The sequence below is a fragment of the Manis javanica genome, chromosome 6 (assembly GCF_040802235.1).
Source record: "Manis javanica isolate MJ-LG chromosome 6, MJ_LKY, whole genome shotgun sequence".
Lineage (NCBI taxonomy): Eukaryota > Metazoa > Chordata > Mammalia > Pholidota > Manidae > Manis > Manis javanica.
In genome coordinates, this window is record NC_133161.1 from 10665439 (window position 1) to 10688232 (window position 22794).

A 22794-nucleotide genomic window follows, 5' to 3' on the forward strand; every position below is an offset into this window, starting at 1 on the left:
TTAAATGCCTCTTATCCCCCAGCCCCTGTAACCCTGCAGGATGGCTGCCCTTTTCTGAAATTATGCCTCACTGGTAATTCTGGCTACCTGGACTACACGTACTCTTCTGCTTCTACCAGACTCTTTTTTTCCTAAAGTCCATTTTAGTACCCTTGCAAATTGACATAGACCTCTAATTAATGAGAAGTTTGTCAGGATAGGGAGGAGGAGTTCCTCTATTATTGGGGTTTAACTTTGCAACTATGAAAGGAGGATTTTTTTCACTTCAGCCCATTTTAAATCCTTGCGTAGTATCTATCGCCCCTTCCATGATCTAGTGAGATACATGAATGACCGGTGGTAAACACTGGTAATCACCACCACAGCCGTCAGTTACTGAGGGCTACGTTATGCTGGACGCTGTGCTCACTCAGAGGCCCCTCCTAAGGGTGGTATGCTGCGAGCAACACTGTTCCCAACATAACGCAGGCCAAACAGGAGAGAGGGGCTGTGACAGATGTGGAACTAGCATTGTAAGGGGCTTGAATACATTGAGTTGATCTATTATAGTGTTTGTCGGGGCTTTTCATAGACTGGATGTCTCATCCTGCCGCTGCTTTCTCTTTCCAGCTACAAGAGGCTTTTGGTTGGGAGCCGTTCATCCGTCTCTTCACTGAGTACAGGAACCAGACCAACCTGCCCACAGACAATGTTGACAAAATGAATCTGTGGGTGAAGATGTTCTCCCACCAAGTACAGAAGAATCTGGCTCCTTTCTTTGAGGCCTGGGCCTGGCCTGTCCAGAAGGAAGTGGCTACCAGCCTGGCCTATCTGCCTGAATGGAAGGAAAATATTATGAAATTATACCTCCTCACACAGATGTAAGGAGTGCCCAGCGAGGTGGCAGGTAGAGAGGTTTGGGGAGGTAGGCAGAGATGGGGATTCACTCCTCGACCTCTGCCTCTTAGGGTTCTAGCCTTGCCTTCTTGGCTTACTGCCCCTGTACCTTACTACCGACTTCTGCCTTTAGAAAGTGGGTTAAGCACACAGCAGGAAGGAGGGTCAGGACTGCTCAGGAGCAGCCCTTCTATTTATGAGTCTTGTTCCTCTGGTCTCAGCTATCAGATTCCCTCCTGAGCCTATGTTAGCACAGTTCTGAGAGCTTTGGCATCTGCTTCTAGGCCAGAAGTTCAGCAGCAGCAGCCATTGCCCATAGAGAGTAGTTCTCATGCTGACACTCTGAGAACTCTCTAGGCTTTTAATTTTGATAAGTTTTTCCAAAAATCTGACCATAGAACCCAACTGAAATACAAATTTACCAGGAGAGCCAGACAGCTCCTTGATGACTCCTGTATTTTGGGTCTTAGGTAGTTTTTAAAAAGCTTGCAAAGCAATCTGGTGCACCAGAAAGAGCCTGTAGCTAGGGTTAGCTCTTTGGAAAGTCATTTTATCTCTGTACTCCCATTTCTTTACGCATGAGATGAGAATAAAAATCCCCGGCTCACAGGGCTGTCATGAACCTCAGACTGATCATACTGAAGAGGTCTGGGAATGCCGCGGTGCACAGCGCGCACCTAAGGGACACGCATTTCGTGCTGGTCCACAGCGCAGTGAGCTTACTACTTCCCATTCCCTTCCCAGAGCCTAGAGGCTACTAGCATCATCTCTCTCAGGAGAACTCCTGGGTCAAAGCCTGGTTCTTTCCCCTTCAGTTGTATAACTCCAGGCAAATTCCTGAACTTCCCTCTGTCTCAATTTCCTCTTCTATAAAATAAGATCTATTTCATGGGATTATTGTGAGGATTAAATTTTAGTACTTCTAAATGTATTTAGAACAGAACTTGGCAGTTAGGTGTTGACAAAATGGCAGCGGCCATTACTATTATCTCACTAACTCGGTATCATTCTAGAGCTGGCCCTCACTTTCAGATGGCATTGACAGATGCAGTGTGATGTACCCCCTCCCATCCTACACTGTATACACCAGCCTCTGAAAGCACTCTGGCACTTTGCTTTAAATTCGCAATAGAGTTTTAAAAGCAACTTGGGGTTTGATCTCTTTATTCAATTCCACCTTTCGGGTGAGACTCCTTCTTTAATTAAATCAAGAGTGGGCATTACTTGAAAAACCAGAACAATGCCACAAGGGTGTTTGTCCTTAGTAGACAGTGAGCATCAGGCTTGGGGGTGGTGTTTACATTTCCACAGCGACAGATTCCTATCACTGTCAAGAGTTACTTACCAGTTTGGCAGATAAACTACACACACACACATAGAAATCTTTACTTTGGAACAAGATACCTGGCTATAACTGACCCAAATTTCATTTAATTGCAACACATTCAAAGTTGTTCTTAAATTTTTTCTAATCTTATTCAGAACCTCCCATTTCTTTGTAGTTTTGACTAGAGTTGGGGCTCTAAGAGACATCCAGCCAGTTCTCTGTTAGGTTACTGCTTTTCATGTAGTTTTAATACACTATTTTATTTGCTTTGTTGGGAAGTGAGTGGATACACAGACAATGAGATTTGACCTAGATAATGTTTTTCTTTGGATTCTTTTATCATGTCATTTCTCAGTCCTAGAATTATTTCCCTTCATTTATGAGTATCTGTCATCTAGGTGCTTTAAATAAACATGTTGAATATTCATTCAACATTTAAAATAATTGCTATCAAGTAGTGGGTTGTTGAATGTGCTAAGTATTGTACTGGTTCCTTTATATAGATTATTCCATTTAATCTTCACAATAATCTTATGAGATGGAGATTCATTGCTCCCATTTTAGGAATGAGTGAACTGAATTTTATGTAGCTCAAGTAAGTTGACTAAGGCTACATTACTAGTAAGTGGTAGAGGTGGGATTCGAACCCAGGTGTTCTGATCACAGAATGGGTGTTAGTAACTAAAGTGCTTCAAATAAGCAAATATATGAGTAAATGAAGATACCACCCAGCCAACAGAAGGATCTTTATGTCCCTGCTTGCCAGTACCTTGGCTGCTTGTACTTAATCTTCATCTAATTTTATCAGAAACAAAAAGTCCCTTTGTTTATTCCAAATGCCAGCTGCAGGGAAGAATTTGAGGTAGGCTCCTGAAGTGCTTCTTAAAAGACAGTGGTGCCTTTAGTGCGATCCAAGTCTTTTAGGTTCCAGGTTATTCCAGTTTCGGTCATTCTCTCTAGGGCCCCAAGAAAGCGTTCTACTAGCTTACTGGATTTTGAGTGACAGGTTATTTTGGTCAAGTGCCTGACTCCCAGAAGTCCCAGACATTGCATGTTCTCACAACGGACACTAGAACCTCAGGTGTTCAGAACAATATTTGCATGCATTCTGGCCCTCTTTAATCTACTTTAGCAGTATAGCCCTGGGGACCTTTTAAAAACATAAAGCTATCCGTGTCACCCCCCTGTCTAAAAGCTTGCAGTGGGACTTTGAATTTAAGATGATGAACTGAACATATAAGTTTACTTCCCCTCCCTTCCCAGGCCCCACTGAAACTGAAGTCAAGAAATACAAAAGAGAATTGACACATCTGAGCAAAGACAACTGAATGGATTTGGCTATAACCGAAGATCTCAGCACATTTCTGGAGGAGAGAAACTGGATGAAGCATGATAGTGGATGGAACAGTGAAGGTGTCTTTCAGGCAGAATATAAGCTGATCCAAACAGCACAACCCCAAAGAGACTTGGGCATATGAAAAGTCTATCTACATAGAGAATTATTCTAGCTATAAAATTAACCCCATCGCATTCTACCCCAATCCTTGTGCACAGAACATAGGCAGTCTACTATTGGTACCAGTTTAAAATCTGTTGTCATTGTTGCTGTTTGTATAAAGGAGTTAAGTAAACTGCCCGTGGAGAGGTAGGAGTTGGTGCTTCAGAACAGCATTTCTCTTTTTGTGGAAATAAGTGACTCCCCACCCCCAGCCTATCAGCTAATTCTCCGACAGTTGAAACCCCTCCTCCAAGTACTCATGTGCTTCCAGCCACAGAAGAGGCTTATTAGAGAAAAAGACTGAACCCTACAATGGCAGAAGAAACCCACACCAACTCCTATAAAAGTCAACAGTTATATATTGATTCTTAAAAGCAAATGGTCAGCTAGGAATCCCCTAGACACTGGGCATCAGGGTGAGGAGGGAGAGAACCAGGGAAGAAGCATGTAAGGAAAGTAACCAGTTAGAATTAGGAGATTTGAAAACATACAAAAACTCCAGAGGAAAACAAAGTTAACATGGAAAAAATCTTACTATATCTTCAGAGAGATTTGCAGTATATTTGTAAGATGAACACAAAGAAGGGGAAAACTCTGAGAATAAAAAGCCCACTGAAAGTGAAATAAGACTGCCAAAAATATTCAGTAGACAGGCTAGGAAATAAAGGCGAGAGAAACCCCCCAGATACAAAGCAAGGAGAAACAGTAGAAAATACGAAGAAAGAGACGAAGACGATCAACATCTACCCATTAGGAGCTTCTGAGAGAGAACATATGAAATATAGGTAAAGAACTAAAAGAAAAAGGATTGAAGACCAGAAAGAACTAATTCTTGAGATTGGGGGCCCCTGATGTAACCTGTATCTAGACACAATCTTGTGAAATTTTGGAGTATTTAAGGATAGAGGGAAGACATTAAAAGTGCCCAGAGAGAAAATAAAATGAGGTCATCATAAAGGGCTCAACTAAAAAGGGTGAGAAATTGACTTCAAGCAGATTTTTCATCAATGACACTGAATACTAGGAGCCTATGGGGCCATGTCTTCATGTATGGCAAATGCTTGTACCCAGGATTCCATAGCAAGCTAAACTGTCAAGAGCAAAGTCAAAATGAAGACCTTCTCTGACAAGCAAGATCCCAGAAAGTCTACCTCCTTTGCACCCTTACTGAGGAAGTACCTTGAGGTTCTCCAGCGAAATGGCAAGAAAATCAGAAAGAGGAAGAAATGCAATCCAGCAAACAATGGCGCTCACCCAGGATGTCTCACTCTAGAGTGACAGTTACCTGGCAACCCCTTTCCCCCCTCCCAGAGTGCAGTCCCGGGCTCTCTGGGAAGAATATGCATTCTGTGCCATAGGTAGTATCATGGAGAAGCTGGAACATATGAGGACATGGAGGACATATGTTCTTTAGTCAACAGAAAGGAAAAGAAAACAAAAATATGTCAAGAAATTCAGGTCCAATTACAAAACAACAAAAATTACTTGCGGGATGTAAGAAGAGACCCAATTTGACATTGGTGGTGGGTATAGTTTCCTTCAAGCAGCACAGGCATCATGACATTGGATATGCATGAAAGGAAATATCCTAACTTCTATTTGGCTCTCAGTAATATTTACATAGCCAAAATAATATAAAAGCTATTTATCGGCATTCGATGTTCTGATGAGCCTACAGACAAAACATGAAAGGCTTAATTTTTTATTCAGAACTGCAATGGAAAGTAATCAATCCTGACAAATTAAGGAAAAGGAGAGCAGAAAGAAGCTGGAGATTAGTTGAAGGAAAGAAGAATAGGGCTATTTACATAGTGAAAATGGGGATGAAAAGTTATATAAAGTCTACAGGTAATGAAGAAACTAGAGGATGTGTATCCTGTTCAAAGCTGTAAATTAAACCCGTAAGAGTGTGAAAAATGACATACCTATCAAAAAATTGGGGAGAGGATAGGCAAAGGAAAGGTGGGGACAGTGTAAGTTAAATCCTTATCTTTTGTAATGGGGAATTATTAAAGATGTCTAAAGTTGATAAGTCAAGAAATTATTGCTTAAACATATTATTTAATGTTAGGAAGTTAGTTAAGAGAAGATCTAAAAATAGAAATTGTTAAATGCATCGCCACTAGGGAATGGGACCGGGGCTTAAAAGGGTGTGGTGGGAAATCGTGTTTCATTTTGAGTCCTGTGCTATTTAATTTTTTACCTTGTGCATGTATTACTTTGAAAAATTTTTAATAAACTCAAATAAAAATCCTTCAATGGCTTCATACTAAGATACGGTCTCAGGAAAACTCCTTGAAATGGCTTATAAGGCCCTCATGCATGTGGGTCCACTTGAGGTGTGCAGGCTCAGCACTCTAGTTCTAGCCACACTGAATATCTTCCAGCTGTTCAAACACACTTCCCCTTCCCTTGTTTCTATAGGTGTTCCTCAAAAGGCAAAGGCTGCCTCTCATCTCACCATATGTCTGCAGAAGCTTACTGTCCAGCAGGTTTTCAATATTTGTTGAGCAAATGAACACCAACAGGGCACTGCATGAAGATCGCCAACTAGTGTTCCTTCCCAAGAAGGTCTATATTCGTCCCTATTCTGGAAAACATTTCAAGACCATAACGGGGATGTAAGCTTTCCTGCACGCCTATTCATCTGATAATTTTAGTAAGTTTTAGTCTTAGACCAGGTGGTGTCAGGAGTTCTGTCAGTCTCCATGGCATGTTCTTTGCCACATTACCTAAACATCATTTATAATCTGGTTTCAGCTATTTTTCCCCTATATATTGGAGAAAGAGTCAACTATTTAGTGGAAATCTCCATGCTCCCAGGTTTCTTGTGTCCTGCTATTCCTAGTCTCTCAGGGACTCTTCCTTCTCATTAGTTTACTTTCTTTTGTTGTCCAACTCTAAGGCCAACCAGAGCTCCCTAATGGTATTGGCTTCACAGCGAATCTTCAACAGCTGCATTTATTGGAAATCCTTCCTACCTCCTCTAAATAAAATCAATCTCTGATATACTTAGTCCCTAAACCAGTGTCCCTACCTGATACCACAACCTCCCCTAATATATGTGTTTAGCATCTATCTTAGGTGATACATCCTTAGAAGTTACCTATTTGTGCTGACAAAAGTAACACAGCCTAGCATTGTTTCCAAGACGACTTTCCTCCTATGTTCTTTATTCTTTTAAGGCCTTTGGACCCCGGTTGAAAAGGACTTCTTTCTTTGACCCACATCATTGGAGTCAATCTTCCTAGTGTATTAGGGAAGGGGTGTGGGGCAGGGCAGTCCTCACCACACAGACACAAACTGCACGTCTAATAAAAAGAAAGCTAAAGAAATGCTACTTACGCATTTAGATTCTCATACAGTTGCATGTTATAAAGAAGCGGCACTTCTTTGATAGGAAAGCTTGGGTAATTTAAATCATGTCAATGTTCTATCCTCATGTTGGGTGTTTGGTTTCATAGATTTGTTTTCTTAGAGAGAAACAGAATAAAGGAGTGGGTAAATTAAAAACAAGCCATATATTGACCAGTAATCACAGTATCAGAGGCCAACGATTGTGTCAATACAGACAAGTGTCCCTGTGGCCATTAAAACGTTACTTGTGTTCATCTGAACTATAAAGGAGCTCAAATATAATTATTAATGAAATATGTACATGTAGGTATTATATTTTCTTTCCATAGGCTGCCTAAATTTTGACATAAAATTCACTTTCAGAATGCCGAAATTATTTAGCCTAATTTAAGATCTGGGGTAGTGCCAAGAGGGTGGAAGGGGGAGGGCAGAATGATCGGGTACAATAGAAAGCAAGCAAGCAATCCAGAAGTGGTCCCTCGGGCAGAGAGAAGACTCCCTCGACCTTACCGCAGCCTACAGTCCAGGGCCCAAGACCTACGCTTAGTCCCATTATCGTGAAGGGACTGTGTCTTAAACCAGGGCCAAGAATCCGAAAAAGGCCATAAATTCTTCCCTCACCCCTGTTATCAGTGAAGGGTTTGTGCTTTAAACAAGTGCCAGTCATCTGAAACGAGGTCATAAATTCTTCCCTCACCCTCCATCAAGGTAAACACAGGTGGGAGAGGCATTTTTTTTTTAAAAACAATTTCTCCTAACCTTGCCTACAGTGCAGTGTTGGAGCCAAACTGTTACAAAGGAAACAGTGTGCTTTAATTAAGGCTTTTAAGATATTTAATCACAAGACAACTGGCACTATGAACTTGTGTACTGGCAACAGGAGCAAACTGGATCTCAGGTCCTCATAGGAAACATAAAGCGTAAAAGTCCACCCGCTGTGTCAGTAGTGTTGGAGCGACCCTTAGATAAAGCCCAGAGGCTCTCCGGTACTGCGTAAGGAAGGGCTTTAATGGGACGGGGAAGAGGACGTCCTCAGGGATAATAAATGATATGACTAATGCCCTGCAGTCAAAAATCACCAGGAACACACATATAGTTGGTCAAGCTGGATTTATTTACTCACTACGGCTAGGAAAAAACACACACCACAGGGAACTGCGGGCATCTCTGCAAAAAGGTGTTAGAAAACCTTTTATAGGAGATGGGCTTTGGGTGGATAATTTGGGGAGGGTCTGGGGAAGAAAGGCTTTGTTCTGGGTTAGATGCTGTCAAGAAGCAGGGGGCAATTCTACGATGATCTCAGTAAATCTCATCTGTAAGGCAGGCTGACTAAAGCAATCATAAAGCTGTAATTTTTTAAATAAACAGCATTTAAGACAAGAAAGATAGATTGTAGATGAGAGAGACGGCTGTTTGGTATTTTATGGCTGCCCAGAGATTCTGTCATTGTCTCACTTTATCATTTTCTCAGACTGACTCTGTCTGATGTTTATGCTCTGAGAAACTGTTTACATGTAACAGGAGAACAACACGGCCTAGTGGTGAGTGTCAGACAAGTCCCTGGGTCACGGGCTGCTGCTTTTTCCCTTTCTCAATGCAAAAGAACAGAGGGAGAGCATTTTCTCATCTTAGAGAAGATTCAAATCTGGATTTCTCTTGACTAAGCATAGGGGACAAATTAGGAAAAAAAATTAATGCTATAAAGTACACAGGAGGTACTCTGGAAACAGATGGTCCCCTAATGATCCCATCTGCTTGGTGGAGATCTTGGCTGTAACTCAAAATGAAGTTGGGACCATAAGTCAATACATATGGGTCACTTACTTACTGTTCTGAAACACGCCCACTCCTCAAACGTACAGATTCCCTGAGCTACTCCTGGGAGAAACAGGAATAGTCAGTAGAATAGCAGTTTGCTTTTTCCTAGGAGGAATAACAATACACCTCTACAATCTGTGCAAATGACTTTCTGTATATAATTGGGCTGTACAGAAGGAAGTGAAATTTAAAACAGAAGGATGCCCTGCCATTAGATACATAATGCTTTGATGAAAGAAGTCCAGAAATCATTTTCTCCAGCGCTCACACTTGCCCCACGGAATGCATGGTTTCTGTGAGATAGGAGATTAAGGTAGTCAGGGTCTGTGGCTTCATCCAGATTAAAATTTTTCTTTTATCACAAAACTATATGAAGCCACTAAAGAAATACTTTCCCAAGTTAAATTAAAATCCTTCTTGTTTTCTCTGCCATCCTTTAAGAAATGTTCATAGAAATGTTTCTTAAACATTGATGACATCATTATGATATGTTGGCTTCTGTAAGAGGTACACCCACATTTGGACATCCTCTTTCAATCTAGCCATCATTTGAACACCTTTTACAATGCTAGGTACTGTGACAGGGTCTGAAAATACACAAAAAGCAATGAAGCACCTGTCCTCAGTGCTTATGTTCCAGTTTGAACATAAAAATGAACAAATAAACATATATTAGGTCTGACACATACTATGAAGGAAATATGAAACAAAGTAAGAATGGAGAAGAGAGTGCTCTGGGGAAGGAACTGGACAATGGGTAAGTTTGCTATTATATAATAAGGTCCTGGAGAGTCTCCCTGATAAGGTGATATTTGAGTAGATTCTTGAAGGAAATGATGGAGCAAACCACGCAGATAATTGAAGGCAGAGGTAAAATTACACATGGCATCCTGAGAGGAGTGAGACAGACTTGAGTTTCATCCCTGTCAGTCAACAGCTACTTTCTCAAATGTTAAGTCTTGACCACAGATTCTGACCTGTGGAAGCAACCTAATGGAAACTTAGCCATGGATCTAATGGAAACTCACAAGTTTGGAATATCTCTCCTCAAACTTCGAAGGCACATTTCACAGTGAATCTGGCAGCTTCCCCGCTTCGAAGTGTCTCTATGACCATGGAGTAGGGGACATCCCAGTCGTTGTATGGCCTCCAACAAAGTTACTGAATGGAGACATGACTCTGTACTTTCATATCCTAGCTTCTGACACCCTGTCTGTGGCCTAAAAGATCCTGTAACAGATGGAATTTGAAACCAAGTTCATATGGAGAAAATTGATTTAGAAACAGTTGGCTAAATTTGCACAGTGATAGTTTTGGTCTTATATATATTGACATCCATCAGGACAGATGTATAGAGAGCAGTGGGAAACTTAGACTATTACTCTTGGATTCTGACTCTATGTCCCTTCTTCCCCCCACTAAGCTGCATGATTGCCATTCAACCTCACTAAAAATTGAAAAGAACACTTTGGATCCAAGTCTGGATATAAAACGGAAAGCCTTGCGAAGGAAGACCTTGATGGCACAGTAACTCTGGAATAAATCAATTTGAAAAGAATTCTTTTTGCATTTACAGGAAAAAAATATTGTTGCTGGTCTCACTGAACCAGAAACTTCGACACTGTAGGGATTTCGCCTTCCATGACTCCCATTGCCCATACACTAGCCTCTTTTGATACTGCAACTCTTATGGATTTGTGCATGAAGATATAAAAACCATACTGGTGTGGGGGCAATGATAGGAAATTTGATCTGTTGTGTGCCTACTCAATGGGTCTGATATTTCAGAGCCAGAGGAAAAACATCTCAGCCTTGGGCTAAATCAGCCCCACTAGACAACTGACATCTTCAGTATAAAACCAAACTTTATGTCTGACCTGGAGAGAGGGGCAATTTAGAAATATAAGAAGACTCTCTCTTATTCCTCACTGGAGGAAAAATGTTTCAGCATGAATATCTCTGAAGTGGTAGTGGTATGTTCCAAGAAATCTCTGTAATTGGAGTATTACTGGCTCCTACCACATATGTTCCACACAGTTATGATCCAAAAAGAAAATACAGGCCCAGGTTAATTGCACAAACATGGCAAAGGAGGATACAAAAGCTTTTCTGAATCTGAATTAGGACTGGTTACCTTTCAAGAGAAACAGCAAATCTAGCTTCATTGCCTTAAATAAATAGGCATGCAGAAACCTGCCCTTAGAAACAGACCTTTCTATAATTTGAATAAAGGTTATCATAAATGTACTAAAGAATGAAAAATGCAGTGGATGAGGCTTTCATAAATACTCTTAAGTTAATGGCTTGGCTCTTCACTCCCACAAAAACAGTTTGAATAAATACACTTGAATGTCTAATGTTATAAGATACAACTGTAACAGAACTTATGTTAGCCTAGGTCCTCCAAGAGGCAGAAGCCAAAATGGGATCAGATGTGCAAGTGATTTATTAAGATAACACCTGGGAAAGAAAATGGAGAGGAACCCAAAGAAGGCTGGAGGGGCCTCAGGCGGCAAGGTAGGCTTAACCCTTGTGAAGGAGGGAACGAAAGAAGGAAAGGCTTATACTGCAGGGCATTCTCAGAAAGTTCTGTCAAGGTCACTGGGGAGCCCTTGAGCCAAAGCCATCCACAGAAGAGTGCCTGTCTCCCAGGACCGGGCCTGACTCAGTAGCTGTGCTGTACTTAACCAGTGGCCAGGAGAGGCCCCCAGGCAGCACGGCCTTGGCACCAAGAACGCCAGAGCATACCAGCTGAGGCTGGCTGCCAGTTACATACCTGCTCCCTGCCACTGGAGATCTGAGCAGAGCATTTTCATGGCCACCACAGTACTTATTCCTAAAACAGCTGTAGGCACCTGTTCTGGATCATCTTAAATAGTGACTTAGTAAATGTCCTCAGTGATTCATACCACTAAATGCACATAGGTGGATTCATCTGTCTCTATTCTTAGAGTGTGGCTAATCCTTTCCAGATTGTTGAGACCCTTCAGGGAAAGAATATATGGGACCCCGTTTTTAACTCATAACTAAAAATAACTGAAGAAGGAAGCCAGTGACTATTAATGCTAGCCCATAATTGAAAAGTGCATGTATGACCCCTGCATTTGACTTAATGAGAAACCGGAATTACTGTAGACATTTTCCTCTATGTGACAAAAATGGAGTTATGTACCACTGGTGACAACATTTCTGCTTTGTGTATGCCTCTTGCATATGCTGGAAAATTAATTATGATATTGTTTATGTGTATTTGTCACATATAGCCCAGAAAGAGTCAGCTATTGCAGTGCAAAGGGTATACAGATCAGCATGCTTGGCTTAAGCTAACTGTATCTACCTTTGGAACTGGAAATGGCTTCATTTTCCCCTGAATCTCGTGAGACATGGATTCTTTTAATAAAATTGGGATCTGGTTACAAAAGGCAGTAGAGATGGGGTAGGGAATAAATATTGAGGGGTTAGTATCAGTGTTTACTACATGGCATTTTTTATTAAACCTTTCTTCCAGACCACATAGTACAACCCAAACTCTTCGGGTGGCAGCCATATTCCCTCAAAACCTGGCCTAAACATGTATTTAGAGCTAGCACTATGCATGTCCTCCTAACGAGTTTCAGTTACTATGAACATCTTGTCTTTCCCAAATCAAGCTTTTCACTTTCACATCTCCATGCTGTGGACTGTCATAGAGCTTCCCATTGCAGAGCCCTCCATGCTTCTTTGCCCACAAAGATCATATATATTTTTCCAAAAGCTAAATTTTAGCATTATCTCTATAAGTTCATCTCTGATACCTTGATTGGAAATAATTGCTCCTTCTTTCTGTTCTCTTGCACTTAATTTGCAGCCAACTTTGACACCTATATAAATCCAACTTGATGCTATAGTTGAGTCTCGCACTGGGCTTCCACCCTGAGGTATCTTGAAATTCCAATGGGTCTTATCCAAATTGTCTTCCCTAAGTAGGTTCCTCATGCTCTTTCTCTCTGAAACCTGGCAGCAATTGGTCCTCAGCCAAACAGGTTTCCACTAGTACTCCAAAGACTCAATTGATACTCATTAGTTCAACAGATATTTCTTAAACATTCACTATATATTTATTCATTTTTTCAACATAGTTTTTAATGTATTTTAAAGAAATGAAAGAGAAGGATTAAAGATGGTGGTGTGAGAGGTGAGAAAGATGCTGCCTCCTAAAACCACATATAATACAAAAATATCATTAATACAACTAATCCTGAAAGAGCAACAGGAAAAAGGGCTGCACCAGACTGTATACACCTGGAGAAAAGAGCAGACCTCATAGAACAGGGTAATGTACCAAAGCTGTGGCCCAGCGGGACCCAAGCCCTTCCCCAAACCCAGCTCACCAGCAGGAGGTAGAGAAATGGAGTGGGTTAGGAGTGGAGGCCTAGGACTCCTGAATACCTAACTCTGGAGATCTGCTCTGGGAGCACAAACCTACATTTCATCGTGCTTTCATGACACTCTCATGATTAGGGGATTGGAAAGCTAACACAGGCAGAATTCCTGGAGAGACTGAGATTCCAGCCACTTGTGGAAAGCAGGGATATCTGGATGGTCTGAGACAAAAGAAAGGCAGGCAGTCTGAGAGACTTCCTAACAAGGAAACCCTTAGCAAGAGGTCTACTAAAGATGCAAGGATTGCACAGAGCTTACTGCTCAGGAAAAAGGACAGGTAGACAAAATAGTCAGGTGCACTCTGCCCAGCAGGTTGGGAGCTTTCACAATTTTGAGGTGCTCCAGCTCCCTAGCTGGCTACAGAGGTGCAAGGACCCCCTCCATGACAGGCAGCCTACTGCGCCTTTCTCCTGCGCAAAACCTACCCTGACATTAGGCCAGCCAGAGGGAAGATCTGTCTACAGCAACTACAAATGTAAAGCATAGAGGCTTATATCTGTGTGCCCGGCCCACTGGTTCAGGCAGTGGAAACAGGCATAGCAGCCAGGAAGCAGGAAACAGCTGTTTCCTCCTCCCAGACACCAATATGACTCCCCTGCGACCCCCAACATTGCTTCAGGGACTGAGCAGCTCCAGAGAGTAGAGCTTTTGGACAATAGAGGGCGCCATATACAAATATGAAACAACAAAGGTGAAAGTCACCAAAAGATCATCCATCATGATCAAGTAGGATTTATTCCAGGGATGCAAAGACAGTTCAGAGTAAAATTAATATAACTCCTGAGAAAGATGACGTGGACCTCATGAATCTTCTGGAAAGGGAGTTCAAAATAAAAATCATTAACATGCTCATGGAGGTACAGAAAGATATTCAAGAACTCAGGAATGAATTCCGGTTGGGGATCCAATCGTTGAAGAGCATAATGGAGGGTATTAAAAGCACATTAGATATGGTGGAGGAGACAATAAATGAAATAGAAACTAGAGAAGAGGAATACAAAGAAGCTGAGGCACAGACAGAAAAAAGGATCTCTAAGAATGAAAGAATATTGAGAAAACTGTGTGACCAATCCAAATGGAACAATATTCACATTATAGGGGTGCCAGAAGAAGAAGAGAGAGAAAAAGGGATACAAAGTGTCTTTGAGGGCATAATTGCTGAAAACTTCTCCAATCTGGGGAAGGAGATAGTCTCTCAGGCCATGGAGATCCATAGATCTCCCAACACAAGGGACCCATGGAAGACAACACGAAGACATATAGTGATTAAAATGGCAAAGATCAAGGATAAGGACAGACTACTAAAAAGCAGCCAGAGAGAGAAATAAGATCACATACAATGGAAAGCCCATCAGGCTATCATCAGATTTCTCAGCAGAAACCTTACAGGCCAGAAGGGAGTGGCATGATGTATTTAATGCCATGAAGCTGAAGGGACTCGAACCAAGATTACTTTATCTGGCAAGATTATCATTTCAATTTGAAGGAGGGATTAAACAATTTCCAGATAAGCAAAAGCTGAGAGAATTTACCTCCCACAAACCATCTCTACAGTGTATTTTTGAGGGACTGCTATAGATGGAAGTGTTCCTAAGGTTTAATAGCTGTCACCAGAGGTAATAAAATCACAGTACAGAAACTAGAACAGCTAATTACTAAGCAAATGCAAAATTAAATAACTATCCCCAAAGTCAATCAAGGGAAAGAGAAAGAGTACAGAATATGATACCTAATATATTAAGAATGGAGGAGGAAGAAAAAGGAGGAGAAAAAGAAAAGAACCTTTAGATTGTGTTTGTAATAGAATATTAAGTGAGTTAAGTTAGACTCTTAGATAGTAAGGAAGGTAACCCTGAACCTTTGGTAACCATGAATCTAATACCTGCAATGTCAATAAGTACATACATATCAATAATCACCCTAAATGTAAAAGGACTGAATGCACCAATCAAAAGACATAGAGTCACTGAATGGATAAAAAAAACAAGATACATCTATATGCTGCCTAGAAGAGACTCACTTTAAACCCAAAGATATACACAGACTAAAAGTGAAGGGATGGAAAAAGATATTTCATGCAACAATAGAAAAAAGCAGGAGTTGCCGTACTTGTATCAGACAAAATAGACTTTAAAACAAAGAAAGTCACAAGAGACAAAGAAGGACATTAAATGATGATAAAGGGGTCAATCCAACAAGAAGATATAACCATTATAAATATCTATATGCCCAACACAGGAGCACCTACATATGTGAAACAAATACTAACAAATTAAAAGGGGAAATAGAAAGCAATGCATTCATTCTAGGAGACTTCAACACTCCACTCACTCTGAATGACAGATCAACCAGACAGAAAATAAGTAAGGACACAGAGGCACTGAACAACACATTCGAACAGATGGACCTAACAGACATCTACAGAACTCTACACCCAAAAGCAGCAGCATATACATTCTTCTCAAGTGCACATGGAACATTTTCAAGAATAGATCATATACTAGGCCACAAAAAGAGTCTCATTAAATTCAAAAAGATTGAAATTGCACCAACCAGCTTCTCAGACCACAAAGGTATGAAACTAGAAATAAATTACACAAAGATAATGAAAAATCCTACAAACACATGCAGGCTTCACAACATGCTCCTAAATAACCAATGGATCAATGACCAAATAAAAAAAGAGGTCAAGCAATATTTGGAGACAAATGACAACAATAATTCAACATCACAAAATCTGTGGGACACAGCCATGGCAGTGTTTAGAGGAAAGTATACTGCAATACAGGCCTACCTCAGGAAACAAGAACAATCCCATATGAGCAGCTAAACTCATAATTGATGAAACTAGAAAAAGAAGAACAAATGAGGCCCAAAATCAGTAGAAGGAGGGACATAATGAAGATTAGAGAAGAAATAAATGAAATTGAGAAGAATAAAACAATAGAACCAATGAAAGCAAGAGATGGTTCTTCAAGAAAATAAACAAAAAAGATAAATGCCTAGCCAGACTTATCAAGAATAAAGGAGAGTCTACACACATAAACAGAATCAGAAATGAGAAAGGAAAAATCACTACAGATACCACAGAAATACAAAGAATTATTAGAAAATACTATGAAAAATTATATGCTAACAAACTGGATAACCTAGAAGAAATGGACAACTTTCTAGAAAAATACAACCTTCCAAGGCTGACCAAGGAAGAAACAGAAAATCTGAAAAGACCAATTTCCAGCAACAAAATTGAAATGGTAATCAAAAAACTACCTAAGAATAAAATTCCTGTACCAGATGGCTTCACCACTGAATTTTATCAAACATTTAGTGAAGAACTAATACCCATCCTCCTCAAAGTTTTCCAAAAAGTAGAAGAAGAGGGAATACTTCCAAACTCATTCTATGAGGCCAGCATCACTCTAATACCAAAACCAGGCAAAGACACCACAAAAAAGAAAATTACAGACCAATATCCCTGATGAACATAGAAGCAAAAATATCCAACAAAAAAATAGTAAACTGAATACAAAAATACATCAAAAAGATCATCCATCATGATCAAGTAGGATTTATTCCAGGGATGCAAAGATAGTACAACAATCAAAAATCCATCAACATCATCCACCACATCAACAAAAAGGACAAAAACCGTATGAGCATCTCCATAGATGCTGAAAAATCATTTGACAAAATTCAACATCCATTCATGGTAAAAACTCTCAACAAAATGGGTACAGTGGGCAATTATCTCAACATAATAAAGGCCATATATGAAAAATCCACAGCCAACATTATACTTAACAGCAAGAAGCTGAAAGCTTTTCCTTTAAGATCGGAAACAAGAGAAGGATGCCCACTCTCCCCACTTCTATTCAACATAGTACTGGAGGTCCTAGCCACAGCAATCAGACAACACAAAGAAATAAAAGGCATCCAGATTGGCAAGGAAGAAGTCAAACTGTCCCTGTTTGCAGATGACATGATATTGTACATAAAAAACCCTAAACAGTTCACTCCAAAACTACTAGATATAATATCTGAATTCAGCAAATTTGCAGGATACAAAATTGATACACAGAAATCTGTGGCATTCCTATACACTAACAATGAACTAGCAGAGAGAGAAATCAGGAAAACAATTCCATTCACAGTTGCAACAAAAAGAATTAAATACCTAGGAATAAACCTAACCAAGGAAGTGAAAGACCTATACTCTGAACACTGCAAGACACTCATGAGAGAAATTAAGGAAGATACAAATAAATGGAAACACATCCTGTACTCATGGATAAGAAGAATTAATATTGTCAAAATGGCCATCCTGCCTAAAGCAATCTACAGATTCAATGCAATTCCTATCAAAATACCAAGAGCATTCTTCAACCAACTAGAGAAAATAATTCTAAAATTCATATGGAACCACAAAAGACCTCAAATAGCCAAAGCAATTCTAAGAAGGAAAAATGAAGCTGGGGGAATTATGCTCGCCAACTTCAAGCTCTATGACAAAGCCTCAGTAATCAAGACAATTTGGTACTGGCACAAGAACAGACCCATAGACCAATGAACAGACTAGAGAGCCCTGATATAAACCCAACCACATATGGTCAATTAATATATGATAAAGGAGCCATGGACATACAATGGGGAAATGACAGCCTCTTCAACAGCTGGTGTTGGCAAAACTGGACAGCTACATGCAAGAGAATGAAACTGGATTATTGTTTAACCCCATACACAAAAGTAAGCTCAAAATGAATCAAAGACTTGAATGTAAGTCATGAAACCGTAAAACTCTTAGAAGACAACATAGGCAAAAATCTCCTGAATATAAGCATGAGCAACTTCTTCCTGAACGCATCTCAAGTAAGGGAAACAAAAGCAAAAATGAACTCATGGGACTACATAAAACTAAAAAGTTTCTGTATGGCAAAGGACACCATCAACAGAACAAAAAGGCATCCTACAGTATGGGAGAATATATTTGGAAATGACATATCCAACAAGGGGTTAACATCTAAAATGTGTAAAGAACTCACATGCCTCAACAAACAGAAAGCAAATAACCCGATTAACAAATGGACAAAGGATATGAAGAGACAGTTAAAATTCAGATGGCCAACAGACACATGAAAAGATGCTCCACATCACTAATCATCAGGGAAATGCAAATTAAAACCACAATGAGATACCACCTCACACCAGTAAGGATGGCCAGCATCGAAAAGACTAAGAACTACAAATGCTGGCAAGGATGCGGAGAAAGGGGAACCCTCCTACACTAATGGTGGGAATGTAAGCTAGTTCAACCATTGTGGAAAGCAATATGGAGGTTCCTCAAAAAACTCAAAATAGAAATACCATTTTACCCAGGAATCCCACTCCTTGGAATTTACCCAAAGAATACAATCTCAGATTCAAAAAGACATATGCACCCATATGTTTATTGCAGCATTTTTCACAATAGCCAAAATATGGAAGCAACCTAAGTGTCCATCAGTAGGTGAATGGATAAAGAAGATGTGGTACATATACACAATGGAATACTATTCAGCCATAAGAAAGCAACAATTCCTACCATTTGCAACAACATGGATGGAGCTGGAGGACATTATGCTCAGTGAAGTAAGCAAGGTGGAGAAAGACAAATGCCAAATGATTTTCCTCATTTGTGGAGTATAACAATGAAACAAACTTGAAGGAACAAAATAGCAGCAGACCCAGAGACTCCAATAATAAACTAGTGGTTACCAAAAGGGAGGGGTGTGGGAAGGCCGGTGGGGAGGGAGGGAGAAGGGGATTGAGGGGTATTATGTTTAGTACACATGGTGTGGGGGATCACAGGGAAAACAGTGTATCACCGAGAAGGGACATAGTGGATCTCTGCCATTTTGCTGCACTGATGGACAGTGACTGCAATGGGGTATGGGTGGGGACTTGATAATATGGGTAAATGTAGTAACCACATTGTTTTTTCATGTGAAACCTTCATAAGAGTGTATATCAATCATAACTTAATAAAAAATTTAAAAAAAAAGAAATTAAAGTCTACTACATATGAGGAATGAAACTAGGTCAATAAGAACCCAATGGTGGGCAAAAAGGAAACAGACTCTATACTCAGAGCGTGAGACCCTATGAGGGAATCCCATGTTAATCAAAGGATCATACAAATAAGTGTAAAATTACAACCTGGGTAAGAACTAAGAAGCAGAGGTGCTTGGTGTAGTCAGGAGGAGTATCTGGTACAGTCTGGAGGTTAGAAATGCCTTTTCTAGGAAAGTGATGACTAAAAGTCATTTTAAGTCATTTTCTAGAAGAGGGAAACTTTACTTTGGTAGGAGGGATTGTTGCACTTTGACCAAACTTAAAGAAAATCCAAGAAGCCAGAGTATTGGGAGAAAAGAAGAACCACCGTGTTAAAGAAGCTAGAGAGCCCAGCAGGGCCATACCACACGGAGGCTGTATCGCTAGACATTATGTACCAACACTTCATTCCTAGCTGCCCCCATTCTCAAAGAAAAAAAAGCTAACTTAAAATGCTGAAAGTATATTTTGGTAAAGCTCCAAAGAGAATTACAATAATAATATAGCATTATGTTAATTCAGAAGAGTGAAAATGAAAGATCAGTCTAATGCCTAGTAAGCACGGAAGGCCAGCAGGTAAGGATGGAGTCTGAAGTTGAGGAGGAAACCACAGTGACCTTGGGAAGGAAAGGAAATGGCAGAAGCAGGAGCTGGATTGCCGAGGTTTGAACCTCATTCTTGGCAAAGGACCAGGTAAACTGCACGGAAGAAATGGCATGTTTCATACAGAGAGTCGAGAAAGGGAGTTTAACCAACGTATATTTTCAGTCCAGGAAAGAAATCAGGAGGAGATAAAAAATGAAAATACGAGGAGAGGGATCTGGACAGCAAGGTCCAGGAGAGACCTCTTTATAAAGAGAATGGCCTTGACCATCCCCTCCCCGAGACAGAAGAGAGAATGACTGAAGAGTGTTCCAAATTTAAAATTAAATCAGACTATGAGAATAACTGCTGCTTTGAAATAATGCTTATAAAGAGATGGTCAAAAACCTTTTCTTTTTTTAAGGGACACATCTGATAATTTTATAACAGTGCGATGATTTACATGCATAGCCAGTGGTAGCCCCCTTCTCCGTAATCACCCCAAGTCATGACACTCACCGCCCCACCCCTTCCTGTATTCACTCTCCCCCCGAAAACAAAATTCCATCGAGGTGAACCCAGCGCATCCGCGGGGCGAGGCTCTGCAATCTCGGGCACATCTCCCAGCACTCTTCCACCACGGTTTACACCTTTCCACCCTGAGGTAGAAATGCAAGCAGCAGCCGCGCTGAAACAGGCTCGTTTCCGTCCCAGCAGGCGTTTCCCTGGTCTGACTCCTATACCCTCCCCCAAACCGGTTTTAGCGACTGGGTCCCCAGGACCAGCGCCAGTCTCCCCGGGCCCGGGGTGCACCGCCGCGGCTGGCCACCGGGAGGAAGCCCCGCAGCGCAGCAGCCGCTGGACGGCGACCACTCGGCAGCCACGTTTCTCGGGCGCTTCATTCCACGGCCCGAGCGGAGGGGTCGCCGCGGACCCTCTGCTGTGAGTAACGTTGTTGCCGAGGGATTGCTGCCCCGAACCTGGTTTACTGGAGACGGCGTTTGCACTCCTCTCCAAGCGTTAACAGCTGATTTGCAGAGAAGCCTCCCGCACCCAAGAACCCCCGGGGGGCCTGGGCGAGCAGATTTCCGCCCTAACCCCCGCAGGTCGGTGAACCGCGGGGGCACGGGCCGCGCACCCCGCAAACGCCCCCGGCCCCGCCCCAATGCGGCAGTCCCAGGACGGGTAGAGGAGGGGTGCATCCAAGATCCCCTAGCCCCGCCCCACTCAATACCCCGCGGCGCCACGCCCATGAGCCACGCCCGTCTTCCCCTCCCCACTGAAGCCCCGCCCCGGGCCGCCCGCCGCACCTCCGCCGGAGCCCCAGCGCCCAGAGCCGGCGCCGCAGACCCCCGCGAGCACAGCGTGAGTTTGCCCGCCAGAGCGCGTCGCGGGGTGGAGACGGGAGCCGGGCGCCGCAGCGTGACCGAGAACGTGCCCTCGGTCGGGTCTCTTTCTCAGGTCCAGGCTTTTGTTTCGTTTTACCAGTCTGGTGCTATTTGCTAAATGTCTAAATTTGCGTGAGGTCCCAAAACACGTTTCTCTGGGCTCTTTGAACTGGTGAATCAAGCATTTGACAAAAATGTGTGCGTGCCTGCTCGCGTAGACGCACTTAAGAATTAGGGTCAGCCTTCTAATAACCTACTACTTGTCCCCGGGGTTTTTTGCTTTTCCTGTAAAACCAGGAAGGCCCGGATGAGTGAAAGACTTCCCTTGTCTCCTCAGAGGTAAGTAAGCATGATCTTGACCCCAGGCTTCCTGACCTCTCGCTGCCTTTCCCCACTCCTAAACCTGAAAGCTGAGACTGCTCACCCACATTCTCCTGGGTATTGGTTCTCCTGTGAATTCTCTTCCCTAGGCGCATTACTGAGAGAGGTAGCAGGTGCGAAGGGAAGTTAAAATAAAGTAAGGTAAAATAAATAGGAGCCGGAATTGTACAGGAAATACAGGGCTTGCTCAGGACGAGCCTAGCAGAGATTTAGTGGAGAATGTAGCCCGAAAAAAGTCTAGAAAACAGTGGAAAGCCCAGACCCTGGAGGCCTTAAAATCCAGGGGAGCACTCAGCTTTTACCTGATGGGGAGCGGACACAATTGGCAGGGTTTTAATAAGAAGACATGGGAGTTGGATGGCTTGAGAAAGACTGTAGATGAGAATGCATCCTGGGGACTAAAACCAGATTGGATTAGTCTAGATCCGGATGTAAACTAAACGGCCTGGTGTTTGAGAGAGACAGTAACGATGAAAAGGAGGTGGGTTGGCTGCCTGCATAAGGAAACAGGAGACAGGAAGGAAGGAGGCAAACGTGGCACAGGCTGTGGCATCTTAGTTGAGTCTTCCCAAAGCAAAGCCTGGTGGGACGACTTAAGCGAAGGTAGTTTCGCTGGGAAGTGAGCCCGGAACATCAGCCTGAGGAAGTGGGGCCCAAGACAAGGAAGGAGGGAAAGGCAGTGAAGGGCCTGTCACTGGGCCATCACACTGTGGGCAACACGAGCTCAGTTCCCCAGGGGCCCTCTAGGAACTCGGCCACATCTCGGGCCATCCTGATGCCCTCCACGGGCAAAGAGCCCTGGGTGTCAGCTCACTGCCGCTTCGGAGCTGCCCTGTGCACCTGCGGAGATGAGACTTCCCAGTGCCCAGGAAGTCCCTCGGGGGCGGCTGGTGAGTCGGAGGTGGGCCAAGGGCACGCAGAGCTCTGCTACACAGCCCTTGTCACCAGAGAAGCTGGAAAGGGCAGCAGAGGGACAGACACTTGCGTTTTCTCAGTGCTCACTGTGCACCCGGCCCAGGAGAAGAAGTTTTTATATATGCATCCTCTTAATCTTCAAA

At 42.2% G+C, this 22794-nt stretch overlaps 2 protein-coding genes across 14 annotated transcripts in view; both read left to right on the forward strand.

The window, feature by feature from the left end:
• TCAF1 (TRPM8 channel associated factor 1) overlaps positions 1-5954 on the forward strand; it is a 47250-nt gene extending 41296 nt beyond the window's left edge. For 2 of the 3 annotated variants that reach the window (XM_073238290.1, XM_073238289.1), the window contains exons 8-9: positions 610-860; positions 3467-5954. In XM_073238290.1, the coding sequence (XP_073094391.1) occupies positions 610-860; positions 3467-3476 (261 nt within the window). In that variant the 3' untranslated portion in view covers positions 3477-5954. Of the gene's footprint in view, positions 1-609; positions 887-3466 lie in introns of all 3 variants that reach the window. The other variant, XM_073238291.1, reaches the window with a different exon arrangement.
• A 14585-nt stretch (positions 5955-20539) lies between these two features.
• Positions 20540-22794, forward strand: part of TCAF2 (TRPM8 channel associated factor 2) — a 56899-nt gene continuing 54644 nt past the window's right edge. For 3 of the 11 annotated variants that reach the window (XM_036994564.2, XM_036994565.2, XM_073238298.1), the window contains exon 1: positions 20952-21332. The gene's annotated coding sequence lies outside the window, so the exon portion shown is untranslated. The other 8 variants (XM_073238293.1, XM_073238297.1, XM_073238292.1 and 5 more) reach the window with 6 other exon arrangements.